General features: G+C 45.4%; 1 protein-coding gene across 1 annotated transcript in view; it reads left to right on the top strand.

Moving 5' to 3' along the window:
* DOK5 (docking protein 5) overlaps positions 1-24,877 on the top strand; it is a 153,500-nt gene that overhangs the window by 54,566 nt on the left and 74,057 nt on the right. The window contains exon 2 of the mRNA XM_055393913.2: positions 12,797-12,904. Coding sequence (XP_055249888.1) covers positions 12,797-12,904 — 108 coding nt within the window. The remainder of the gene's footprint in view (positions 1-12,796; positions 12,905-24,877) is intronic.

The following is a 24,877-nucleotide window of genomic DNA, read 5'->3' as shown; positions in this document are numbered from 1 at the left end:
TCCGCTACTTCGGGACCTTTACCTTGAAATCTGTCTCCATCTGCCCTGACTCTGGGCTTGTGAGATGAACTGTCAGCAAACTTGCCACAAGCAGAGGCTTGTAAAAGTGTTTTACATGGAGGCTATAAAAATATTTACTTGCTCCTTCTGGGATAAGTGAATAGACACACTTTCCCCTATTTCCTTTGCTAAGTACAACTGTAAACTCTGGACTTTATATATAAATCAAGCTAAGAAGACTCTGAAAGGTGAAGAGAGGGCACACTGGCTAGAGACCTCAGCTTTTTAAAAACCTTCTGGCTGTGTCCAGGACATGTGGGATCTTAGTACCCCAGCCAAGGATTGACCCACGTCCCCAGCAGTGGAAGCACAGAATCTTAACCACTGGACCACCAGGGAAATCCCTGGGGGTCTTGGCTTTCGAGGACCAACATAGCGGTCATTTCTGTAGGTTTTTGTTTTGTCTCATATGTTTGAAAGTTGTAGCTGGAGAGGCCAGCACATCAGGAATGCTAATGGGTACAGAGAGAACCTCCTCCCCCCCAAAAAAATTGTTCTGATCCAAGGACCTGGAAATGGCCCAGCTGAGCAACACAGAAAACTTTTAGAAAGTATCTCTTCTGGTATCAGCTAAGAATCGCAGAATAGACTGGCCCTTACCCACATCCACGCCAGCAAAGGCTGAGGAAGGAGTCTAGACTTCCATCCTATGAGCTTCTGTGAGTAAATATTTCCCTCTGCCTTCTTAGGTGACGCACCTGGCCATTGTGAATTAAACTGACACAAAGCGTACACATTTTATTTGTATCTTCATATCTCTGGGGACTAAACAGAGAAAGAAGTGAAAATCCAAAGAAGCAGCTTGGGATTTCATTTTAGTCACTCCATTTCCTTAAAGTCCTTTATTTGTCCCAACTCAGATTTGTGTTCTGCCTGTTATTCCCCAGGCAGTGCCCAGATTCATAACTTTTTTCTCTCCTTTCTGCCCCTTTTATTTTTCTCTCCCTCATGTCTCCCTCTCTCCAAGTATCAAAAGAAGAGAGAAAGAAAGAAAAGCGAAAGAAACCCAAATACTCTGTTATAAAAGAGTTTGGCCATTTCTTTTTAAAATATATGTATATTTTTTGTTATTTGACCGCGTTGCGTCTTAGCAGCGGTACACTGGATTCTCATGGCACCGTGGAGGATTGTTCCTGAGGCACACGGAACCTCTGGCTTCAGCAGGAAGGCTCAGTAGCTGCTGTGCACTGCCTTAGTTGCTCTGCGGCACGTGGGATCTTAGTTCCCTGACTGGAGATTGAACCCATGTCCCCCACCTTGCAAGGAGGATTCTCAACCACTGAACTCCAGGAAAGTCCCTGGCCACTTCTTATGTTGCCTTGACTCTTGATAATACCTGTGCTCTGGAGGTCTCACCTTTGAGCAAAGCTGTTTAGAGCATTGACCGCGGGGCAGGGTGTAGGGACTGACCACTCCCCATGGGGGTAGTGTCAGGGATCAGGATCTTCACTGATGGTCAGTGGCAGTGAGACCACCCCACTGCCGCACCGGTGGGATCACAGGGGACAGAGCTCCCAGCCCCGCCCCGTGGTAATGAAGGCCCCTCAGTGTCAGCCATTGTCCTGCATGCTCTGTGGAAACATGCCCCAGCTAACCTGGGGAAAGTCAGGCCATGCAGTTGCAGAGCTCAGGCACCCCAGGTGAGCTCCAGAGCACCCTGCCTTGACCGCTCACCTGTGCAGGAGCCCTGCTTAAGGGAGCCAGGTGAGACCAGCAGAGCAGCCCCGTCCCCCGTCAGGTTCACCAGGAGTGAAGCTTGCTTGTTCTCTTGAGCTTCTTCTGGAGAAGGAAATGGCAACCCACTCCAGTATTCTTGCCTGGAGAATCCCATGGGTGCCGGAGCCTGGTGGGCTACAGTCCACAGGGTCCCAAAGAGTTGGACACGACTGAGCGACTTCACTTTCAGTTTGAGCTTCTCAGCTCCGGGCTGATTGGTTGTACAACAGTCGCGAAGTGACCGAGGAATCTCACGTGAGACCTGGAGGATGAGAGGAGGCAGTCCCCTGAGCAGCAAGGGGAAGAGCGTTCCAGCATGTTCTCTCCTCCCTCATTAGAGAAACACGGACCTTGGAGGCTGGGGCTCCAGTGATGGGCGGGGAGGTCTGACCAGCAGGCAGCGGTCAGCCTGTCAGAGCCAAGCTGAGAAACGGGAACTCAGTGTCGGGGATTTTGGTTTGGTGCTCACTCAGAGACTTTTGCAAGCCATGACGACATCATTTCTTTTTTTAACTTCGCCAAATACTTTTAGGAACATCCTAGCAAACCACGGTGTCCCACAGATGCGTCTGTGGCTGGAATGACCACGTCCTGGGCGTTGTGCTCGGGGCGGGGAGACTGAGTTATCTGTCTCTACACACGAGGAAGCGAAACGAAAACTTACACGATGTTCACAGAGATTTTCATGAATATAACCCAGTTCAGTCCTCACATTAATTACGTGTGTTTGTATTACTGTTGTTGTTTATCCTCACTCCACACAGGAGAAGGTGACTCTGTCATTTCTTCAGCCCTTGGAACAGGGCCTGGAGCATAGTGGATGCTCAGTAAATATTTGTGAAGTTAATGAATAAGTGGGCTTCCCTGGCGGTTCAGACAGTAAAGAATCTGCCTGTTGTGCAGGAGACCCAGGTTCGATCCCTGGTTTGGGAAGATCCCCCAGAGAAGGAAATGGCTGCCCACTCCAGTGTTCTTGCCTGGAGAATCCCATGGACAGAGGAGCCTGGTGGGCTACAGTCCATGGGGTTGCAAAGAGTCAGGCACAACTGAGCAACTTTCACAAACTTCACAGTGAGTAAATGAAGGAACCAGCATGTGTGTTGTCCTTGTTTGCAGGCAGATCGCCTCCTGGGTCAATGGTGGGAGCTGCTGACCTCTATGAAGGGTCCCCCAGGCAATAGAAGCCCTTTAAATGCACTAACTCTTTCCATTCTGCCAATAAGCCTGTAGGGAAGATGGTGCTATCAGTTTATTTAAGAAGTACAATAAAATCTTGTACCTTAGGCTTATGTATACAATATATACATAACTGACTAGTCCTCATGTTTATAGTAGAATGTTTATATATAAAACGGGTGTTTAACAGGCATGACAGACTCCGTGTATCCACCGTCAGATTCTGCCTTCTCCTTGCAGATCCTGGTTCCCTCCCAGGCTCGCTTGCTCCGCTAACGAGAACGCCATTCTTCTACTTGCTTGAGCTAAAAACCTTGAAATCACCCCGGGCTCTCCTTCAGTTCCGTTCAGTTCAGTCGCTCAGTCGTGTCCTCGCGTCCTTACCTCCAGCCTCATCAGTGAGTCTTGCTGGTTCTGCTCTCAGAATGTATCCTGACTTGGACCCCTTCTCATCTGCTTCCCCACTTCCATCCCAGCTCAGGGCACCATGAGATTTATTGCAGCCACAACCTCCTAGCTAGTTTCCTCAATTCTGCCTTCAAGTCACTGCGGCATACTAAACATAAATTGGATTATAGGACTTTCATTCAGAAGCCTTCATCTCACTTCCCACTGCATGCAGAGAACAAGTCAGAGTCTTTGCAGCTAGACCCATAAGGCCTCCCCTCCTCCACCAGCTCTGGCTTCTCTGGAATTCTGATGGCTCATCATGCCAGGGCATGTCTGTCTGAATGCGCATTGCCTGCATTAGCATGCAGATCCTTTCCCAATGAGCCACCAGGGAAGCCCGCATAACCTGTTATTGCCTGTGTACTACCAGACATACACTCACCGAGGTACCCACACATCTCTTGTCATCATCTTGCGTCTGGAAGCCCAGTGAAGGCAGCAGGTTCCTCCACTCTGTTTGCAGGCCTGTCCTTACTATACTACCTGAACAGCGTCTGGCACATGGTAGCTGCTCAGTAAGTGTTTGTTGATGAATTAATGCAGGAGTTCCCCAACCTCCCGGCTGCGGACCAGTATCTCCAGATCAGCCGAAGCATTAGATTAGAAATAAAGTGCCCAATAAATGTAGTGTTCTTGAATCATCCCAAACCACCCACCTCCACCCCGGCCCGTGGAAAAATTATTTTCCACAAAATGGGTTCCTGGTGCCAAAAAAGGTTGGGGACTGCTGAATTCATGAGTGATATCAGCTCCCCAATTTTTTGTTTGAATCGAATGCCCACCCAGTAGTCAAGATTCTCCAGCATTTCTTTAGAGTTGTTTGGCTTTTTTCTTTCAGGCTGCTTGAAAATAGAAGCTAAATGAGGACATGTCACTGTGTGTGCTTCTTCAGGCAGGGCTCGTGCTTCTCACTCCTCCTCCTACTTTGTGGATCTGTCCGGGGACAGAGAGAACTGGGGAGAGGAGGAACAGAGCCATCACTTTTCCTTTTGGCTGTCCACTCTGCGTTGGTCAGCTTTGTCTGACAAGGGAAGGCTCCTCATGTCTGGGCAGAATATTGATTCCATGAGAATTTTTCCAAATAACCTTGTATTGCTTATTTGATCACCACTAAAAATATATGTGTATGGTTCTAAGTAGAGACTATATAAATGAAGAAATCAAATAAGGCAAAAAAGGCAGGGTGGGGCCAGCTTTTGCAGGTTCTAGAATCTCTCGTTAAGACTTGGGTTTGTACCCCAAAGGCAACAGGCAGCCTCAGAAATGTGTTAAGCAGCGGGTTGATGTGGTCACATGAGGGTTTTAAGGATCACTCCAGAGGTACTGCAGGAAATGAGCTGAAGGGTGGCAAGAGTGAAAGCGGGGAACTCTGAAGCTCCGGAGCTGGTGCTCAGATTAGGGGGGTGGTCCCTGCGGGGGGTGGGGGGAAGATGCTCCAGGTTCAGCCAGAAGGCGAAATACACAGGACTCAGTGACTGATGGATTCTGTTAAAAACTAGTTTTCAAAACAGTTAACTTCTTCATATCATGACTCTCGTACAGATGTAGAAAGAGCACGTGCTGAAGATTCTAATTAGCTCATTAAGTGAGAGAACAGCCCAGAATATTATAACTGTTCTAAGGGGAAGCCAGAGAGCTCACACGTTTATATAAGCAGCGTAGTGAAATGTGTGCTCCAGAGGAGGCTGAGCTAGCTCCACGGTGGGGGGAGGGAAATCAATGAAGCCTCTACAGAAGGGGATAGAATTTGCATCTTTATGGAATAGAATTATTTTACGTTTTTATCAGTGATCTACAGTTTAGAGTTGTAGAATGTTTCCCTCAGAAGCAGATGGCACCGGATGTGTGTGTCCTGGAGAATGAGTAGTTTTCCATTGAAATGGATATTGTGGGGGGGGGGTGCGGGAGGGAAGACTGAGTATATACATTAGAGTAGAAACAGACTAAAAAGCAGGGACAACCTACTTTTCGTACTTAATAACTTACTTAACAGCACATCCTATGGTATAAATATTATTTTACAGCATCATTTTTAATGATGGCAATTTCCAGTTTACAGATATGCCATGATTAATGAAACCAGTCCCCTGGAACATTTAGAGTGCTGTCAGTTTTTATTCCAGAGAGCCCGATTCCCATATGTTTGCGTATTTCCTTAAGGGGAAAGTTCCTAGAAATAGTATTTTCAGGTCAACCTTTCCAAAGTTTGTGTTAATTTACTTTGACATCAACAGAGGGTTTGCACAGCTAACTTATTGCCTGTGGATGCTTTTGAAATATTTTTAATCCTCTTTATACAAATTTTATTTTGTGATTAATTATCTCATTTTTGCTGGAATTTGTAGTGAATTTTGATATGTACCTCAGCACCCACTGTGCAGCTTCTCCAAATTAACATTCCTTCCTGATGAATGAAAGGTGTGTATAAAACGACAGGCCTAGCGTCATGCTGTTTACTCGTTAAAATGACTTCTTCTCCTCATACAACAGGTACTTCTGAACCAGCTCGTTGTTTGGTGAGTGGAGCTGGTCGCACCCACTGGAAACAGTTCAGTGAGATCACAGAATTCTACCCTTCTTCCGCACCTTGTGGCTCCTGTGCAATGCAGGAGGCCTGGGTCCAGGAATCGGCCTGCAATGCAGGAAACCTGGGTTCAGTCCCTGGATTGGGAAGATCTGCTGGAGGATTCCATGGACAGAGAATAGCGGGCTACAGTCTATGGGGTCGCAGAGAACGGGACACAGTTGAATGACTAACATTTTTCACTTTCACCTTCTGTCACCTTCTGAAACCCTACAGCGACAGAGCCCTTCATTACACTAGAATGTTATGACCGTCTCGGTCTCAGAGGTCTTCTCGGTCAGACTTCTCATTTTGTGGAAGGATTATTTGGAGACGATGGCAGACAATCAGGCTGCATCACCCAGTGCCGATCCTGTGGCTGTCGGCTTGCCCTTGGTCTGTCGCAGCGGAGCTCAGGACGGGGCGGGCCGCGGGTCACTGTGGGGGGCTGGGTGCTGACTGCACACATCCAGAGAGCTGGGACACTGGTTTCCTGCAGTTGTAACTGGTGAAGAGCGAGCAACCACAGGTTAGACACGGAAGGAAGGCCACGGAAAACCCAGAACGTACAGGTGACGCTTACCATATAAGCGGAAATATATTTGGCACAGTTGAGTTCCTGAGCTGCGGTCAGGGATCCTGAATACTTTGTCACTTAAGGAGAGGGTGGAATTCTTTTAAAAGAAAACACATCTTACAAACTGCTGGGCTTGCAGTCCCGGAATAGGGTCTTCAGACTCCAATTGCATAAATACTCCATTAAAAATTTTCACTCTTAGCCAACGCCTGGTGCCAGGGAACTTAAAATCACAAATGCAAATGTCACACTGAAATAGCTAGACGGTAAAGTCGTCGTCCAGATGAAAGAGCATATGGTTACAACTAAATGTCTCTTTATGGATTATGATAAGCATGAAAATCAACTTCTTACAGATGGCTCGACCCTCAGCAGAAGTTTGAGCATCTCTAGGAGACCAGCTTTTCTGGGAAAGTCCTGGAGGAATGGTTAAGAACTTTTACTCCAGAATCAGGCAAACCAAGGTTGGAATACTGGCTTGTTTCTCTAGTTTCATGCCCTTGAGTAACTAATACCCAGTGAGGAACCTCACTAAGGTCTTATTTCCTCGTTGTAAAACGGGAATAATAATAGCCTGTGTTTCATAGGGCCGTGGGTAGGTTAGTTGAGATGATGCGCAAAAAGGAATCAGCGTTCTGCACGCAGAAAGCTTTCAGCCAATGCTTGGTGTTGCTATTAATTCCCCAGACAAGGAGAATATTTGACTTGTTTTGGAGAATAAATAAAAATAGGACTAGAATGTGAGAAATGAGGCTTATATATGACTGAGGACATGGGATATGGCTGAATTGGAGAGAATGCCTGGTTCAGTTCAGTTCAGTTCAGTCGCTCAGTCGTGTCTGACTGCGACCCCATGGACTGCAGTAAGCCAGGCCTCCCTGTCCATCGCCAACTCCTGGAGTTGCCTGGAGAAGAGGGAAAATTGATGTGATTACAGGAATTAGATTCCTGTGGAACAGAAAACAGTCCTAACCTACCTTCCCCCCTGCCCACCCCCCCACCGCACCAATACACCTTCCCTCTGTAGATTGTTGCTGTTGTGGAGTCACTGAGTCGTGACTGACTGTGCGACCGCATGGACTGCAGACTGCCAGGCTCCTCTGTCCACAGCAAGTTTTCCCGGCAAGAATGCTGGAGTGGGTGGCCATGCCCTTGGTGGGTGGTCAGAACTGTGGGATGTGCTTGTCTGTTGCTGCTTCGACAGTGGCTTGTGTGGACTGGCTTGTCCGAGTCCAGGACTTTGAAGGTAGTTTTCAGCTCTGCAATCTCAGATCAGCGTGAATTCGTGTGTTTCTGACTGTACTCCCCTCCCCCTCCCCCGGGGGACACTCGGCAGTGTCAGCAAAGTAGACGTGTGCTTCTGGTATTCAGCTGATGACACACAGGACAGCACCACCCCCAATAAAAAAATAACTTTGTCTAAAAGGCCAGTTGTGCTGAGAACACAGAGCCCTAATGTATAGCAGGTGAGATATTTCAACATAAAGTTATTCTGTCATCAAATTATCTTAAGAGTGGTGCTAGTGGTAAAGAACCCACCTGCCAGTGTAGGAGACATCAGAGACTCAGGTTTGATCCCCGGGTTGGGAAGATCCCTTTGAGGAGGGCATGGCAACCCGTCCAGTGTTCTTGCCTGGAGAATCCCGTGGACAAGGGAGCCTGTCGGGTTACAGTCCATGGGGTCCATAGGGACCCAACTGATGTGACTTAGCATGCAGACTAATCATTAAGATTCCCTACGCTTCTTGTTCCATGAAACTATACTTTGCTGTCACAGTTGGGATAAAAAAGCTTCAGTTAAAAAAAATCAGTTGAAAGAAAAATCTTAACTACAAACTACTATAGGCGGCCCATAGATGTGCTGTATAAAATATGAAGGAGGTCATTGGATGGATTAATTTAAGAAGAAAACGCTGCCCCCTGCCAGTAAGCAAACGAGATTATGCTCAAGCTGTCGCCCTTTGACGCGTGTCAGTCACCCCAGCTCGTCCCCACGCATCCCCGTCCTCAGTGAGTCCTCCTGCCCTGACCCTCTGACCGATTCTGAAACACGGAGCGCAAGTCAGTAATTCTCTGGTACTTGGTGGCTCTTCGTTATTGAGACCGAGAATAGGGCAGGTGAAGCGGGGTTGCTGGGGTTCAGCCGACTTCACTCTCTCCGTCCCTGAGTCTCAGGACAGCATCTCCCGCCGCTCCTTGCCCACGGCCACTGTCCTCACCAGACAGCACACACTCAGAGGCCCTCACTGTGGGCGGAGCAGTTGCTGGCGGAGTCTTTGTTGGCTGGCCCTCCCGGGAGCTCTGGGCTGTCTGCAAGTCTTTATGAATATTCATGCATTGGTTTGCAAATTAGCAAGCAAAATTCCTGGGGAATGTGGTAAACAGCCAATTTGTCTGGCCCCACTCTGATGCAATTGACCTTGACTAATCTCTACGATTCTGCATAATTAACAGTTACCTTGAGTGAGGCTGGCCACTGCTTAAGAGTCACTCAACTCCCTCTCCTCATAAGCCTAGTGTTGGGACTGTCCTTACCTCCTGATGAGCCAGCGTGTTTTAATCTGCTCCAGGGCGACTTTCCAGCCAGCAGTTATAAAAAATATTTATACCTGGACACCCAGGTGACTCAGTGGTAAAGAATCTGCCTGCAATGCAGGAAACTTGGGTTCCATGCCTGGGTCAGGAAGACCCCTGGAGGAGGAAATGGCAACCCACTCCAGTATTCTTACCTGGAGAATCCCGTGGACAGAGGAGCCTGGTGGGCTACAGTCCATGGGGTTGCAAAGAGTCAGACACGACTGAGGATAGCACAGCAGCATATGATACAATAATTTGTATACATTTATTTTTACAAATTTATTTTGTATAAATTTGAATTTATACAATAGTACTTTGGCAATTATTTGATTATAAAACTGCACTTTTGCTCTTACTACTTAATAGAACAGAAGAAAAACAAAACTCCTCTAAGAGTGATGTGGATGAATCGAACATGGAAGTTGGCAGGCCTGCTTAACTTGAGGGATCTTTAGCTCGCATGTGACAGAATTCACACCGAAGCCAGACCAATGTGGTTTGATCCTGAAGAAAACGAATAACTGTGTTTTAAAGGAGAAATGCTGTCATTCAAGATTGGGTCTAAAAGTTACAGCATAATTTGGAAATGTAACCATCCTCTTTGATGAAAATTATTTTTTTCCCATAGTACACATCATTCTTGCATACCTTAGCATGCTGTCTCTAGCACATTTTCATGGCCGTGTCCAGAAGTAAGGAGTTGACAATGATAGAATGCCAGTGGGAAACGCATTTTCCACATCTTTTATTTGAACGATCAGAGTGACAGTCATCCCCACTGTAATTATAGCCCTCTCTCTGGTGGTTAGGTCTTAAGGAAGCCAGTGATCTCATCTGTTATTCAGACACCAGTGAGATATTGGTAGGTCTTCTGTTTGCCAGCCATAGCCCTCCACGTGTTAATTCCCGTGGCTGATTCTCCGTCCTGAGAAGGATCCGGTGTCTGAACTCTTACTGATTGATGACTCTTGCCATTTGGTTTTCTAAAGTCACTCAGTCTAGTGGTTAATTAGATTCCAGCTTGATAGCAAAAGAAGTAGGTAACTGTTTTTAGATTATGCCGTAATTTTTGAGATCTTGGTTAAATATCTCTGCACTTTCCTGTTAAAAATGTATAAGTGTTTTTCTTTGTTTTAAGATAACTGTAGATTCACTTTTGGTTGTAAGAAATATTACACAAAGATCCTGTACCAGTTTCCCTGGTGGTAATATCTTTGAAACAACAACACAGTATTTTTTAGATTTATGTATTTAATTTATTTACTTGTCCGAGTCGGATCTTAGTTGCAGCAGGTGAATGGACTCTCTGGTTTGGTGCTCGGGCTCAGTAGGTGCGGTGCAGGGGGGTGTACTCGCCGCTAGACCTGTGTGATCTTAGCTCCCTGACCACGGATCGAGTCTCCATCCCCTGCATTTCGAGGTGGATTCTTAAATACTGGACCCTCAGCGAAGTCCCCAACAATTCACTGCAACCAAGACAATGGTATTGATAAAGTCAGGATACAGGGCAGCTTCATCACTGCCGGGACCCATCTGTCACCCGTGCAGACACCCGCTCCTCCCTCCCTCCCTGTCACGCAGCCCTCACCCCTGATAACTGCTAATCTGATTTCCACTTCTATGCTTCTGTCATTTCCAGAATGCTCTTAATGCGGCCATACAGTGCATAACCTTTGGGTTTGGCTCTGCACGCGCCCCCCGACACGCAGCATTACTCTCTGAAGACTCGTCCCAGTTGCTGTTGGAGCTGAGTGGTGTTCTGTGACGTGATTGCTCCCCAAATCGTTACCCGTTCACCCGGTGGAGAGGAGGGGGGTCCAGCTGCTCTGAACATTCGTGTTCATGTTGTTTGTGTGCGGGGAGTTTGCATTTCTCTGGCCTAGATTCCTAAGAGTACAACTCTAAGTCCTGTGCTGCTTGCTTAGTTCTTTAAGGAATTGCCAAACTGGGTTTCAGAGTTGTAGATTTTACGTTCGCAGCAGCGGTGCGGCAGCGATGCCGTTTATCGGCATCCTGGTCAACCTGTGGTGGTGTTACTGCTCGGGCCAGCCCGACGGCTGCGTGTTTCACTGTGGCTCACACGTCCCATTGGTTCACAGTGTTTCCCCGCGGTTTGATTCCCGCTTCCCTGACGCCTGAGTGATGCTGAGCGTTTCCTCTTGTGCCTCTGGACCGCCTGTGTCTTCTCTCTGGTGACATAGCTGTTGTCCATTTTGTGAATGGACAGTGCGCTTCTTTAATGTTGACATTTGAGGACTCTGTGTATTCTAGATACTGATCCTATGTCAGAAATACGGTTTGCACATTTTTCCCCAGCTTGTTGTTTCATTCTCTCAGCAGAATTTCCCACATAGCCAGTTTTAAAACTTGATGAGTTGCATGTGGCAACATTTTCTATTATGGATTAAGATTTCCGTATGAGGCCTAGGGCTTCCCTGGTGGCTCAGTGGTAAAGAGCCCACTTGCAATCCTGGAGTCCCGGGTTCCATTCCTGGGTGAGGAAGATTCCTTAGAGGAGGAAATGGCAACCCACTCCAGTATCCTTGCCTGGAAAATTCCGTGGATAGAGGAGCCTGGCGAGCTACAGTCCATGGGTCACAGAGAGTCAGACACAACTTAGGAAGTAGCCAATAGCAACATGAGGTCTAAGAGCCCTTTGCTCAGACCCTGTTCCCAGACATTTCCTTTTTCCTCCTTTTTTAAAATATTTGAGTCCATTTTGAGTTAATTTTGTATGAGCGTTTTGGGTCATGGTTTTCAGTTTTTTTTTTTTAATTCCCTATGGATATTCAGTTATTTTTGGCTTCCCTGGTGGCTCAGATGGTGAAGAATCCGCCTGCAATGCAGGAGACCTGGGCTCAATCCCTGGGTTGGGAAGATCGCCTGGAGGAGGGCATGGTAACCCACTCCAGTGTTCTTGCCTGGAAAATTTGGTGGACAGAGGAGCCTGGCTGACTGCAGTTCCTGGGGATGCAAAGAGTCGGACACGACTGAGCGACTAAGCACACATTCCGTTTTTGGAGCAGCCTTTGTTTAAAGGGCCACCCTCTGTCCACTGAATTGCTTTTCCACTTTTGTCTCCATGTTTTTATGACTCTTAACATTTTACAGTGTTAACTCGGACTGTGCCCCAGCCTGGCAATAATCTTTGAATCTCTGGGTTGAATTTTCTGAAGGAGAATGTGGGTGGTGTTCATCCACATTTATTAGCTTGTCTGCTGTCTGGCCCAGCTCCTGACCGTCGGGTATGAGGAGTGTCACATGACACGCAGGGACTGTCCCTTCCTAGGTCTTCAAGCCTTTGGTGTATATCAGGCTGTGATCTCCATAAATAATGGCATTTGAAACTAGGGCATGTTCCGTAAAAGTTTGTCTTGTTTGTGCTGATTTGGGATTTTTATCTCTGGGACTTTTTCTGAAATGTTGTCAAAGAATGAAGATATGTGCCTCTAAATACTTATTTTCTTTTGATTCCAGTGATTTTTCTGAACGGCATAATACACCCCTTGTGGAAACAGTTTGGGGTTTTAAAATTTTGTTTTTCCAAAGCAACATAACATTTATGATTTATGAATACTTTACAGGTGAAAACATCAAAAAGAAAACATTTAAATGCAAATACCAGTAATATCTGAGTCAGCTGTGATGCTGAGTGCTGTCTTTGTATTCCCTTCCAGATTTATCAACGATGTTGGTTAGTATTCAAGAAAGCGTCCAGCAAAGGTCCAAAAAGACTGGAGAAATTTTCTGATGAACGTGCCGCCTATTTTAGGTGTTATCATAAGGTAAGACTCAATTATTGTAGCTTTCCAGAAGTCTGTTCATAACTAGGGAACTCACGTTCTTTGAGTCTGAAAACTTGTCTTGCTTTTTTAACCACGTTATAAAAATTGCTTTTTCCAAGGACGTAACATCTCTAAAGTGGTGTCTACTTGCTCATTGTGTTCTTTTTAGGTCGTTGCTATTTGTTTCTTTTGTAGCTTATTCATTTTGTTGTGTTTTTAAGATTTATTTAGTGTGTGTTTCGGCTGTGGGGGGCCTCGGTTGCTGCCTGCAGGCTCCTCTCCGTTGCCGTGTGAGCTTGTCATTCCTGTGGCTCTTCTTCCTGTGGGGCGTGGGCTCTGGGCCTCAGGAGTTGCGGCCCTTGGGCTCGGTAGTTGCGGCTTGCAGGCTCTGGAGCGGTGACTCAGGTCGTTGTGGCCTACCGGCTTAGCTGCTCCGTCCAGTGGGAGCTTCCCCTCCAGGGATCAAACCAGTGTCCCTTGCATTGCAAGGTGGATTCTTAACCACTGGACCATCAGGGAAGCCTTCCATTTTATTGTTGATAGACACTTTGGTTTTTTCCACTTTTCACCTATTATGACTCCGGTTTTTTAAAAACTTCTTATTGGAGTATCTTTTTAAAAAATTTTTATTTGAGTATCAAGTCTTCCCTGGTGGCTCAGAGGGTAAAGCTTCTGCCCACAATGCAGGAGACCCGGGTTCGATCCCTGGGTTGGGAAGATCCCCTGGAGAAGGGAAAGGCAACCCACTCCGGTACTCTTGCCTGGAGAATCCCGTGGACGGAGGAGCCTGGGGGCTACAGTCCATGGGGTCGCAAAGAGTCGACACCCTGTGTTGAGTTGGTCTCTGCGGTACAGCGGGCGGCATCAGCCGTGCGGATCCACGTGTCCCCTTGTTTGGCTTCCCCCCCACTCACAGAGCCCTGAACAGGGCTCTGTGCCGCGCAGCGGGTTCTGTTCGTATTCGCAACGGCGGGTCTGTGTCAGTCCCAATCCATCCCACCCGCGCCCTCCCCGCTCGGTATCTGTACTCGTGTCCTCTGGGTCTGTGTCTCTGTCTGCTTTGTAAATGATTGCCCACCACTGTGCTCCAGGGCTTCCCTGGTGGCTCAGTGAGGAATCCGCCTGCAATGAGGGAGACTTGCAGGAGATGCAGGTTTGATCCCTGGGTTGAGAAGATCCCCTGGAGGAGGAAATGGCATGCCATTCCAGTACTCTTGCCTGGAGATCCCATGGACAGAGGAGCCTGGGGGCTACAGTCCACGGGGTCACAAAGAGTCAGACGGAACTGAGTGATTAAACAGGAGACCACTGTGGTCCAAGCCACCAGGCTGCCTAACTCCCAGCCCTCTGGAGTCTGTTTGAGACGCTCATATTGCATTGTGATTCTCTGGCTCAGAACCCTCAGTCAGGTTGGTAGAAAGGTCCACCCGTCACACGTGTGACTTCCTGCTGCCTGTTTAACTTCATGTGCGCAGTTTCCCCAGCCCCACTTAGCCCTGAGACAGGTAGCCTGGGCTCTGCACCCTCTGTGGACAGCCAAGCTGTCCTTCTTTTGAATTTCCTCTTCCCTTTGCTTGGAAGGCTCTGCTTGCAAACATCCACGTAATCATATCCTTCCTTTGTTCATGTCGCTGTTCGAGTCCCTCCGCTAAGCGAGGCCCTTACCTGCCCTCGTTGTTTAAAATGAAGTCCTTGGACACCCTCCCGCTCCCTCTCCCTTCGTTCTTAGCTCTTATCATACTGCGTGCATATCGCTCAGTTATCTCTTACTGTCTTCACTACAATACCACCAAAAACCAAGTTTCCCAAGGGCTGAGATTTTGGAGTCGGGGGTACATCTGCTTCTACTCCTTACCAGGGCCTAACGTACCAGACACTTTTTAAACTTTTTTTTTTAAATATCAAAGATCTTTATTTTTATTTCTTTTGTTTTTATTTTATCATGTCTTGTTGTAGCACGTGGGATCTTTCCTTGTGGCGTGTGGGCTCTAGTGCTGAACAGGGATTGAATCCTGGCCCCCTGCATTGGGAGTGCAGAGTCTTAGCTACTCGACCACCAGGGAAGCTGCTCTTAAAACTCTTGATTGAAAAGATATGGGTATTATCAATAGAGGACAGGGAATAGATGTGGATGTCTGTATGTCCCTCTTATTTAGCTCATCAGAAAGTCTTGAGGCATCTGAAACTAGGAAAAAGAATTCTGATTGGAGGAAATGCAGAGCGTGGTGCTGGGAGCAGAGAAAACGAGCCTTGGAAAGGCTCATGAGAACAGACACACGTGCACCGGGAAGATTCCGCTCGCTGGGAAACAAGCCAAGGGAGTTTGAGGATGAACTCACCCCATTTCCCAGACTCCTACCTGCTGGCTGTGGGGTTTAATATGTGTATCTTTGGGGAATGTGGTAAGCCACAGTCTCTTTCATCTATAATAATCATTAAGCAAAGTTCAAAGCATCAGAGCGGAAGAATTATCTCCATTAAGCCTCCAAGCCCTTGATGAGTTCCTGCAGCCCGTTCACCCTTCTAACTCTTTCAGATCTGATACATTTAATATTAATCTCTCGGGGGCATATAAAAAGCTGGAATAACTCTGAGATATGCATTTTAAATCTAAATGCTGTGTAATTTATGAATCTTGATAATAAAAATACTAGGGTGATAAGTAGCTCACCGTGACCAGATTTCAGAGTTTATCTGAATACAAATAAAAAGCAATTTCCAGAAGAAATGAAGCACTGTACATTGTGCTGTTTGATCAGCGCAGTCAGTGTGGCATAGACACCTGTCTCCTGTAGGAAGCCTGTGGCGTGTGTGGAAATGAGGTGCTGCTTTAGTTTCACTTTTAAAGATAGTATTACGCGGGGGGAAGAAAACCACACCCGTTTTACTTATGTGATTCTTTTCAGTTTCTTAACAAGGAAATTGACCATAGAATTTTAAAATTTGGTGCTTTGCTCACTGGCAAGGTAACTAAAGATGCTCTCATACAAAAACTGAAAAATAAATCTATGACTAATGCCCGGACAGAACCATTATCTTCATGTCTTTACCTCTTTCATGAAGTGCCCCTCAAGCCCCAGACCTGTCAGAAACAGCTATGAATTTGATTAACTGTAATTGTAACAATATTAAGATTCCAGTGACTTTATTTTTTCTTTCTTTCCAGTTTTATTGAGAAATAATTGACATGCATCACTAAGTATAAATGTGGGAATCCAGTGACTTTAAATTTAGTTCCTGACCTTCCTGTTAAATACTGGTTTATTGTTTTCACTCAGCAAATGCAAATGGCCCACTTGAAGCAGAAGGGGTTGAGAGTTTCTGTGCATACTTTTACTTTTTTGGTGTGAATAACCATTGAGGAAATCTGATAGCACCCCACTTCAGTACTCTTGCCTGGAAAATCCCATGGGCAGAGGAGCCTGGTAGGCTGCAGTCCCTGGGGTCGCTAAGAGTCAGACACAGTTGAGTGGTTTCACTTTCACTTTTCACTTTCATGCATTGGAGAAGGACATGGCAACCCACTCCAGTGTTCTTGCCTGGAGAACCCCAGGGACAGGGGAGCCTGGTGGGCTGCCGTTTATGGGGTCGCACAGAGTTGGACACGACTGAAGCGACTCAGCAGCAGCAGCAAGTAGAATGATGGTCAGCTGTTGTTTCTGAGACCAAGGCAAACAGCGTGGTGGGCAGTGTGCCAGCCTGGGTTTGGGAAGCTTGCTTTCTCTTTTCTCTTTTTATCTCTCTCTTTTTTCTTTTGTTAATTAACCTCACTTTATTTATTTATTGAAGTGTAGGGATTACGCAATATTATGCTGGTTTCAGGTGCGTAGCATATTAATTCAGTGTTTTTTCAATTTTTTATTAATTAATTACAGACTAACTTATTAATTATGGACGGCAGCATGGGGGTCGCAAGGAGTGGGACACGACCTAGCGAGTGAACAACAACAGCAGCTTTTATCAGAGTGTATTGATTACAATGCTATGTTAGTTTCAGATGTGATGGTCACAGTTTAGTCACTTAGTCATGTCCAACTCTTGTGACCCCGTGGACTATACAGCCTGCCAGTCTTCTCTGTCCACCAGCAAAGTGAATCACTTAGACGTATACATATCTCCACTCTTTTTAGATTTTCCCCGTATAGATCATTACAGAGTACTGAGTGGAGCCCCCGTGCTGCACAGCAGGTCCTGTTGGTCGCCTGTTTCGTGTGTAAGTACAGGATGCCTGTGTGTCAATCCCAGTCTCTCAGTTTATCCCCTGCTCTCCCCCTTGGTAACCGTAAGCGGTAACCGTTTTCTGCTTTGGTCACTCTGTTTCTTTATAAAACTCTTAGAGGAAAACAAAGGCAGAACACTCTCTGACATAAATCCCAGCAAGATCGTTTTTGATCCACCTCCCAGAATAATGAAAATAAAAACAAAGGTCAACAAATGGGACCTAATTAAACATAAAAGCTTTTGCACAGCAAAGACAACCATAAACAAAATGAAAAGACAGCCCGCAGAATGGGAAAAGATATTTGCAAACAAAGCAACCGATGGGGGTTAATCTTCAGTGTTTAAATACACAAACAGCTCATGCAGCTCACCATCAAAAAATATAGACAACCCAATAAAAAACTGGGCAGATCTAAATAGACATTTCTACAAAGAAGATGTACAGAGGGCCAAAAAGCGTATGCAAAGATGATCCACGTCACTGATTATCAGAGAAATGCAAATAGAAGCAACAATGAGTTAGCACCTCACACAAGTCAGAATGGCCATCATCAAAAAATCTGCAGACAGTGGATGCTGGAGAGGTATGGAGAGGAGGGACCCTTCCTGCACCACTGGTGGGAATGAGAACTGGTGCAGCCACTATGGAGAACAGTACGGCTGCTGGTTAGAGAACGAAAGACAGAGCTACCACATGATCCAGCAAGCTCCCTCCTGGGCTTACATCCAGAGAAAACTGTACTTTGGAAAGGTACATGCACCCCAATGTTCATGGCAGCACTGTTTATTAATACAGTAGCCAGGACATGGAAGCCACCTACATGTCCATTGACAGATGCGTGGATAATGAAGATGTGGTATATATACTCAATGAAATATCACTCAGCCATAAAAGAGAATGAAGTAACGCTATCGCAGTGACATGGACGGACCTAGAGACTGTCGTCCTCCGTGAAGTCAGACAGACAGAGGCAGACAAATACTGGATGATATTGCTTATATGTGGAATCCAAAAAGTGAGTCAGCATTTCTGCAGGTTCTCCTCTGTTATAGGTTATTGCTGTACTCTGCTTGCTTATCTGTTTTATACGTAGTGTTGATAGATTGTACCTGTTAATCCCAGACCCCTAATTCGTTCCTCCCTACCGGCTTCTCCCCTTCGGTAACCACAAGTTTGTTTTCTATATCTGTGAGTCTGTTCCTATTTTGCATAAACATTCATTTGTGTTATTTTTTAGATTCCACATATAAGTGATATTATACAGTATTTGTCTTTCTCTGACAATTCATTAAGCGTGATGTTCTCTAGTGAGTGAAAGTCACTCAGTGGTGTCCGACTCTTTGCAACCCCACGGACTATGCTGCTGCTAAGTTGCTTCAGTCGTGTCCGACTCTGTGCAACCCCATAGGTGGCAGCCCACCAGGCTGTCCCATCCCTGGGATTCTCCTGGCAAGAACACTGGAGTGGGTTGCCATTTCCTTCTCCAATGCGTGAAAGTGAAAAGTGAAAGTGAGGTCGCTCAGTCGTGTCTGACTGAGTGACCCCATGGACCGAAGCCTACCAGACTCCTCCATCCATGGGATTTTCCAGGCAAGAGTACTGGAGTGGCTTGCCATTGCCTTCTCCGCCACGGACTATACAGTCCATGAAATTCTCTAGGCCAGAATACTGGAGTGAGTAGCCTTTCCCTTCTCCAGCGGATCTTCCCATCCCAGGGATCAAACCCAGGTTTCCCACATTGCAGGCGGGTTCTTCACCAGCTGAGCTCTCAGGGGCTCATCCACACTGCTGCAGATGAGGCTCCTTCTCTCTTTCTCATGGCTGAGTAATGCCCCACTGTGCATAAACCACATCTTATCCAGTTGGGAAGGGCGCTTGGGTTGCTGCATGTCTTGGCCATTGTAAATAGTGAGCAAGGCAATCCCTGTGAGACCCATCCAGGTTGCTGCGATGTGTCTCAATAGTCCCTTTCTGCTTTTCACTAGCCAGTGTTCCACAGTAGGGATCGCCACTGCTGCTAAGTCACTTCAGTCGTGTCCGACTCTGTGTGACCCCATAGACGGCAGCCACCAGGCTCCGCTGTCCCTGGGACTCTCCAGACAAGAACACTGGAGTGGGTTGCCATTTCCTTCTCCAATGTGTGAAAGTGAAAAGTGAAAGTGAGGTCGCTCAGTCGTGTCCGACCCTTAGCGACCCCATGGACTGCAGCCTACCAGGCTCCTCCATCCGTGGGATTTTCCAGGCAAGAGTACTGGAGTGGCCGCCATTGCCTTCTGCACAGGTGACTCCGTTCCCCACTGAGGAACATCACGGTTGTTCCTAGTTTTTATTATTATGGGTAAAGGTTTATCTTTCCGGGAGAAACTCCCAATACACTGCTGGATCACATGGTGGCTGTATGTTTAGTTTTACAAGAAGCTGCGAGCCTCCCTTACGGAGCAGCGTGGGTTTTGGGTTCCCGCCAGCAATGAATGACCGAGATGGTGTTCCTGCATCCTCCTCGGGGTTCGGTGGTGTCACTGTTTTTACTCTAGTCATTCGATCGTCATATCTCATGGTAGTTTTAATTTGCATTCCCTCGTGTCTAATGATATTGAATGCGTTTTCCTGCACTTTAATTGCTGTCTGTGTGTCTTTGAAATATCTCTTTATGTATTTTTACCAATTTTTAGTAACTTTTTTTACGAGTGAGTTTTAAGTATTTTTTTATATAGTATAGATTCCAGTCCTCTGTCAGATATGTGGCTGCAAATATTTTCTCCCTTTCATAGCTTATCTTTTCATCCTCTTAACAGGATCTTTTGTGGAACAAAAGTTTTAATTCTCATGCAGTCCACTGTTTGAATTTTTACTTATGTGCATTATGCTGTTTGTGTCAAGTCTAAAAATTCTTTGCCTAGCCTTGGATCCTGAACATTTTCTTTTTCTAAAATTTTATAATTTTAAGTTATAAATTTAAGTTCATGGTTCATCTTGAGTTTAATTTTTGTATGAGATGTGAGACATAGCTTGAGTTTCATTCCTTTTTACCTATGGTTGTCCAATTATTCCAATACCCTTTGTTGTAAAAACAAAACAAAACTGTTCTTTTCCCACTGAACTGCTTTTGTACATTTACCAAGAACCATTTGGGTATATTAGCACAGGTCTATTTCTGGGTTTTCTGTTCTTTTTCATTGAGCTATGTATCATGTTCTCTTGATTACCGTTCAGTTCAGTTCAGTTCAGTCGCTCAGTTATGTCCGACTCTCCACGACCCGGTGAATCACAGCACACCAGGCCTCCCTGTCCGTCACCAACTCCCGGAGTTCACTCAAACTCATGTAAATATATACTAATAATATTGGGTAGAAATGAATGCTCGCAGTTCTTTTTCTAAAGGTCATTTTAGTTATGCTAGTGCTTCTCCATAAAATTTTAGATTTGTCTGTTTTTATCGAAAACCCATGTTAGAATTCTGAATAATTAAAGTAAGCCTATAAATCGAATTGTGGGAGAACTTGACATCTCTTCTATGTCAGATCTTTCGTTTCATGAACGTGGTCACCCAGTTTATTTGAATTTTAAAAACTTTCATCGACATTTGGTAGTATTCAACCTCTGTATCCTGTACCTGTTTACTTAAGTTTATATGTGATTATTTCATTTAATCTGCATTAAATTCAAAGCCCTGTTGCATTAAATTCTTGTGTGAACTTGCCATCTTTGGCCTATAATCAGGAAAACGATCATCTGGTTTAATTGTTTTTTTCCTACCCCACAATTATTTGAGTAATCATTTGAATTGGTTAGTGGTCCTTGCATTTTGGAAAGAAGCCTCGAGTTTTGAGGGCTTATCAGAGTGTCAGCTGTGTAGTCCTGCACTGATCTGTTAGTTTGCTTGACTTGTCGTGTCTTAAGAAGTGTACATGTGCCCGTGAGGGAAAGGAACAAACAGAAGCAAACTGAGCACGGAGTTCACTGAGTGTGAGCGCCTTTGCTCCCTTTCATATGCGTTTCTTACGTGAACTTCTTAAAACCTGACCCCCGAGGACCTACCTGTGTGATTTCGCATTTGTGTTTGTGTGGAAACACTTGACTGTAATCCAGGTACACACAGAAGCTCTGTCGGTGATGTCAGACGGAGAAGGATGGGTTTTCTTAAGTCAGTGAAAAGTGAGTCAAGTGGTTTTTGGGTGTGGGGGAAGTACGGGATATTGTTGACTGAAGGGGGATGGTCCATCTACCTCATTTTACAACTGTTTGCAGATTTCTTTTTTCTTTTTCTTATCACATTGTTTTTAACAATTGTAAATACCGTACATGTTTCTTGTAACAAGTGTAAACAATTCTGAAGCGCATGGAGTAAAATGAAAACAATACCATTGTGGAGCCGCGTCCCCGCCCTGCGGAGAAAACGCTAATGGATTAATGTGTACTTTTCAGACTCTTTTTTCTCTGTATACAAATAGAAACACATTCTCACGCATATATAGATCACATTTTTAAAGCAAAAATGCAGTAATTCATTGCATATTATGCATATTGTGTTTAAGGAGACCATAATTACGGATTTCCCCAGGACATTTTGATGAGCTGAAGTCCTTACATAACTTTTAGTAGTGACTTCTTTTACATTCAGAATATTTGGATTTATGAGATAGAATAAATGGTCACATTAGTTATGCCCTTTCTCTCATGATTTGACTATCATTCTAAGTCAATAATTAATGGCTACACCTCATTAATTTAACAGATCCAGAGTACTCTTTAATATTTATACAACACAACCTGTTGAAAAATTCCCAAATTGATGGGCAAAAAAATTTCTAATATTTTATAAATTTAAATTCTACTATGGTGAAAAACTTGTGCTTGTATCTTTGTATGCTCATGCAGATCTTCTTGAGAGGAAAACTCTTAGACATGGGATGGTTAGCTGATAGATATCCTGTACCTTTAACATTTTTGTAACTACTGCCAAATTGTCTCCAGATAGATTATCCAAAATCCCACACCCACGACCAGCTTAGGAAAGTGTCCTTCACCCCAGACTCCATTCTCTCTGTAAATTTCAGATGCAGACTTTTCAGTGTAGGTACCCTTTGGTGTGTATGTGGCTTTTTATTTCTAGGAAAGATGAGATGGACAGATTATTTCAGTTATTTCACGTGTACAAATAAAGCTCCACTCTTCAGGGCAGACAGTCCAAATTTATACCTCAGACAGGCTCTAGTTCAATTTATTTTAAGTGACCAAGGGCATGTTGTATATATTTGGAAAGAATGAAACCATCTCTTGGGGCTGAGATTTAACTGTCTAGGATGGTTCTTTCTTAAGGAATCTTTTGTAAAATGTTTGCTTAAACTGCTGTGTTCCAGGTCCTGAGGGGAGATTTGTGGATAGAAATGTTTTATGCTTACAGCTTTTGATTAGAATCAGGAATGTGTCTCCTTATTTATCTGTCCTTGCATACTGGCACTGCTTTAAAACCATTGGTACTTTTATTTTAGGAAAGACAATATGAAAACAGTTAAAATGTTTGAAACACATTATAAGAAGTCCTTAGGAAAATTTTACTGGGAATATTTATTAGAGCTTTTTAGAGTGCTCTGAAAATTTCAACTGATAATAATGTAATAGCAATAATAATCATGTAATGGATTGTTTTATTAATCCTGTACTTGAGAAGACATTATAGATCCAGAAATGTATTGCTTTTACATGACTTATTTTCAAAGGCAACCTACAGAAGTTAAAGGGATTTATGCCTCTTCATTTTCCGTAGGATAATGGCTTTATTTATTTTTTTAGAATGAAGTAATTTGAAGCTTCTACAGAGCTTTGCAATTTGCATATACAAAGTGAACTGCTCACTGAATTCATTCAGTGCCACCAGGGAAAAAATAATTAGGAAACAGCTTAGAAAAGCAAGGCAGAAAAATCGCCTTTTGGGTAGCAGTCTCCATTTCACCCTATAAACATAAGTAAATCATCATCTGTAAATTACCGTCAGCAAAAGAAGGGGGGAAATTGGAAATCAAATCCTTGTTTTCCTAAATGGCTTTTGACTTTCCTGCACACCAGCTACATATTTAATATTCCCATACAGCGTTGACTAATTGCATAATTCTGACAGGAATATACCAGCTCCTCAAGGGAATGTACTTTAAAAATATCCGATTGTATTAATCTTCCCTTGAAACACCAGAAGAAATTTCAGCATTTCTCTGTCTAGTTACAAAATAACCCATTTGGAAAATTAAATTGTGTAATTTGTAATTGTTCTCCAAGTTGTTAATGCAAACCTATATCAGTAGCAAGTTAAAGTATGGCCACTTTGTTAATTGCTGGCTGTTAAACATTTATTTCAACAAATACTATCATTTATGACGAATAAGACATCTGGAATATGGCTTTAAACAGCCTAATTAATTTGCCAGTTCTTTTTTTTTTTAATTCCTAATTGGACGGCACCCTTAAAGATTCTGAGATTTAGGCGTGTGCTGAATATCGCTCTTTCCTTTGAGGGAGTAATAGTGCTGGGATTTTGATGCTCAGAGAGTTAGAAAACAAGAACTGCGCAGGAATTAAGTAGCTCTTTAGCTCTCCCTGTTTGCCATCCCTCCCACCCTATGCTAAGCTAAGTGACAACTGCTTACTGCCTGGTTGTCTCCTGACCTCTCTGGGCCTTGTTTGCACCCCGGGTCATGTTCCCGCCCTTCCCCACAGTTGGGGCCATGTGTGTGGCCCAGCCAGCGGTGCGCTGCTCAGCTCGAGGACGCTGTCCTCATCAGCTCTGTGTGAACGGCGCAGTCTGGCTGCGTGGCGCATCAGCCGTGTCCATTCTCCACTTTTACTCTAACAGGGGTTTTCCACCGTCTGCGCTGTTAACATTTTTGGTGTGGAGCCGGCCTGTTCATTGCAGGATGTTTAGCAGCATCTGCTGACTTCTGCCCCCTAGATGCCAAGAGCAGCCCCCAGTTTTGGCAACCAAAAGTAGCCCTGGACTTTGTGAAATCTTTTCCCTGGAAAGGAGGAGGCGAGTGCAAGATCTCACACTGTCCCCTGGATGGAGAACCACGGGCCCGTAATGTGTAGCTGTGGCCCGTCCAGCTGCCTGCCTGCAGCCTCCTGGCCCGTGCTCTGCGGCCTGCGTGGGTCTGGGTGACCGCTGCCGGCTGCGCCCGCGCCGCGCTGTCTGCCTGTCACGGCGTCCCCCTCCCCGCCACTGTCCCCGCCACTCTCCCCGTGCTCCTGTCCTGCCGAACTGCGGCTTTGAGGTGGTGTGGGAGTCTGGGTCTGGAAATTCCCGTCTCCGTTCTTTGCCTCTTAAACCCTCGCTCCCCCTTCTCAAGCCGCTTTAGGATGACGGTGCCCTCAGGAACAACGGCCTCGCTGACTCCTTTCTGGACTCATTTGGTGGCATTTGCTGGTTTACTGAAGTGTCGCGGCAGATTATCCACGTGTGAATCCCAGCTCTGCTGTTTGCAAGCCGAGTGAACAAGTTCACCTCTGATAGTCCTGTTCTATGTACAACAGGAATTACACAGTCAGAAATGTGAAAAATTAAACAACGTAATCAATGTAAGTGCTTAGAACCCCAAATCTGGCACATAGTTAAGGGTCTGCCTGCCTGGGGGACTTCCCTTCTCTTCCCTGGCGGCCCAGTGGCTGAGACTGCGCTCCTGATGCAGGGGGTCCGGCTTTGGTTGGGGGACGAGGTCCCACACGCCGCAGCTAAAGACCTGGTGCAGCCAAATAAGTGACTT

Source organism: Moschus berezovskii, chromosome 15, assembly GCF_049115385.1.
Source record: "Moschus berezovskii isolate FMDL1 chromosome 15, NW_MosBer_1.0, whole genome shotgun sequence".
NCBI lineage: Eukaryota > Metazoa > Chordata > Mammalia > Artiodactyla > Moschidae > Moschus > Moschus berezovskii.
Note: the sequence above shows the minus strand (reverse complement) of the source record. Positions and strands in the feature narration are given on the sequence as shown.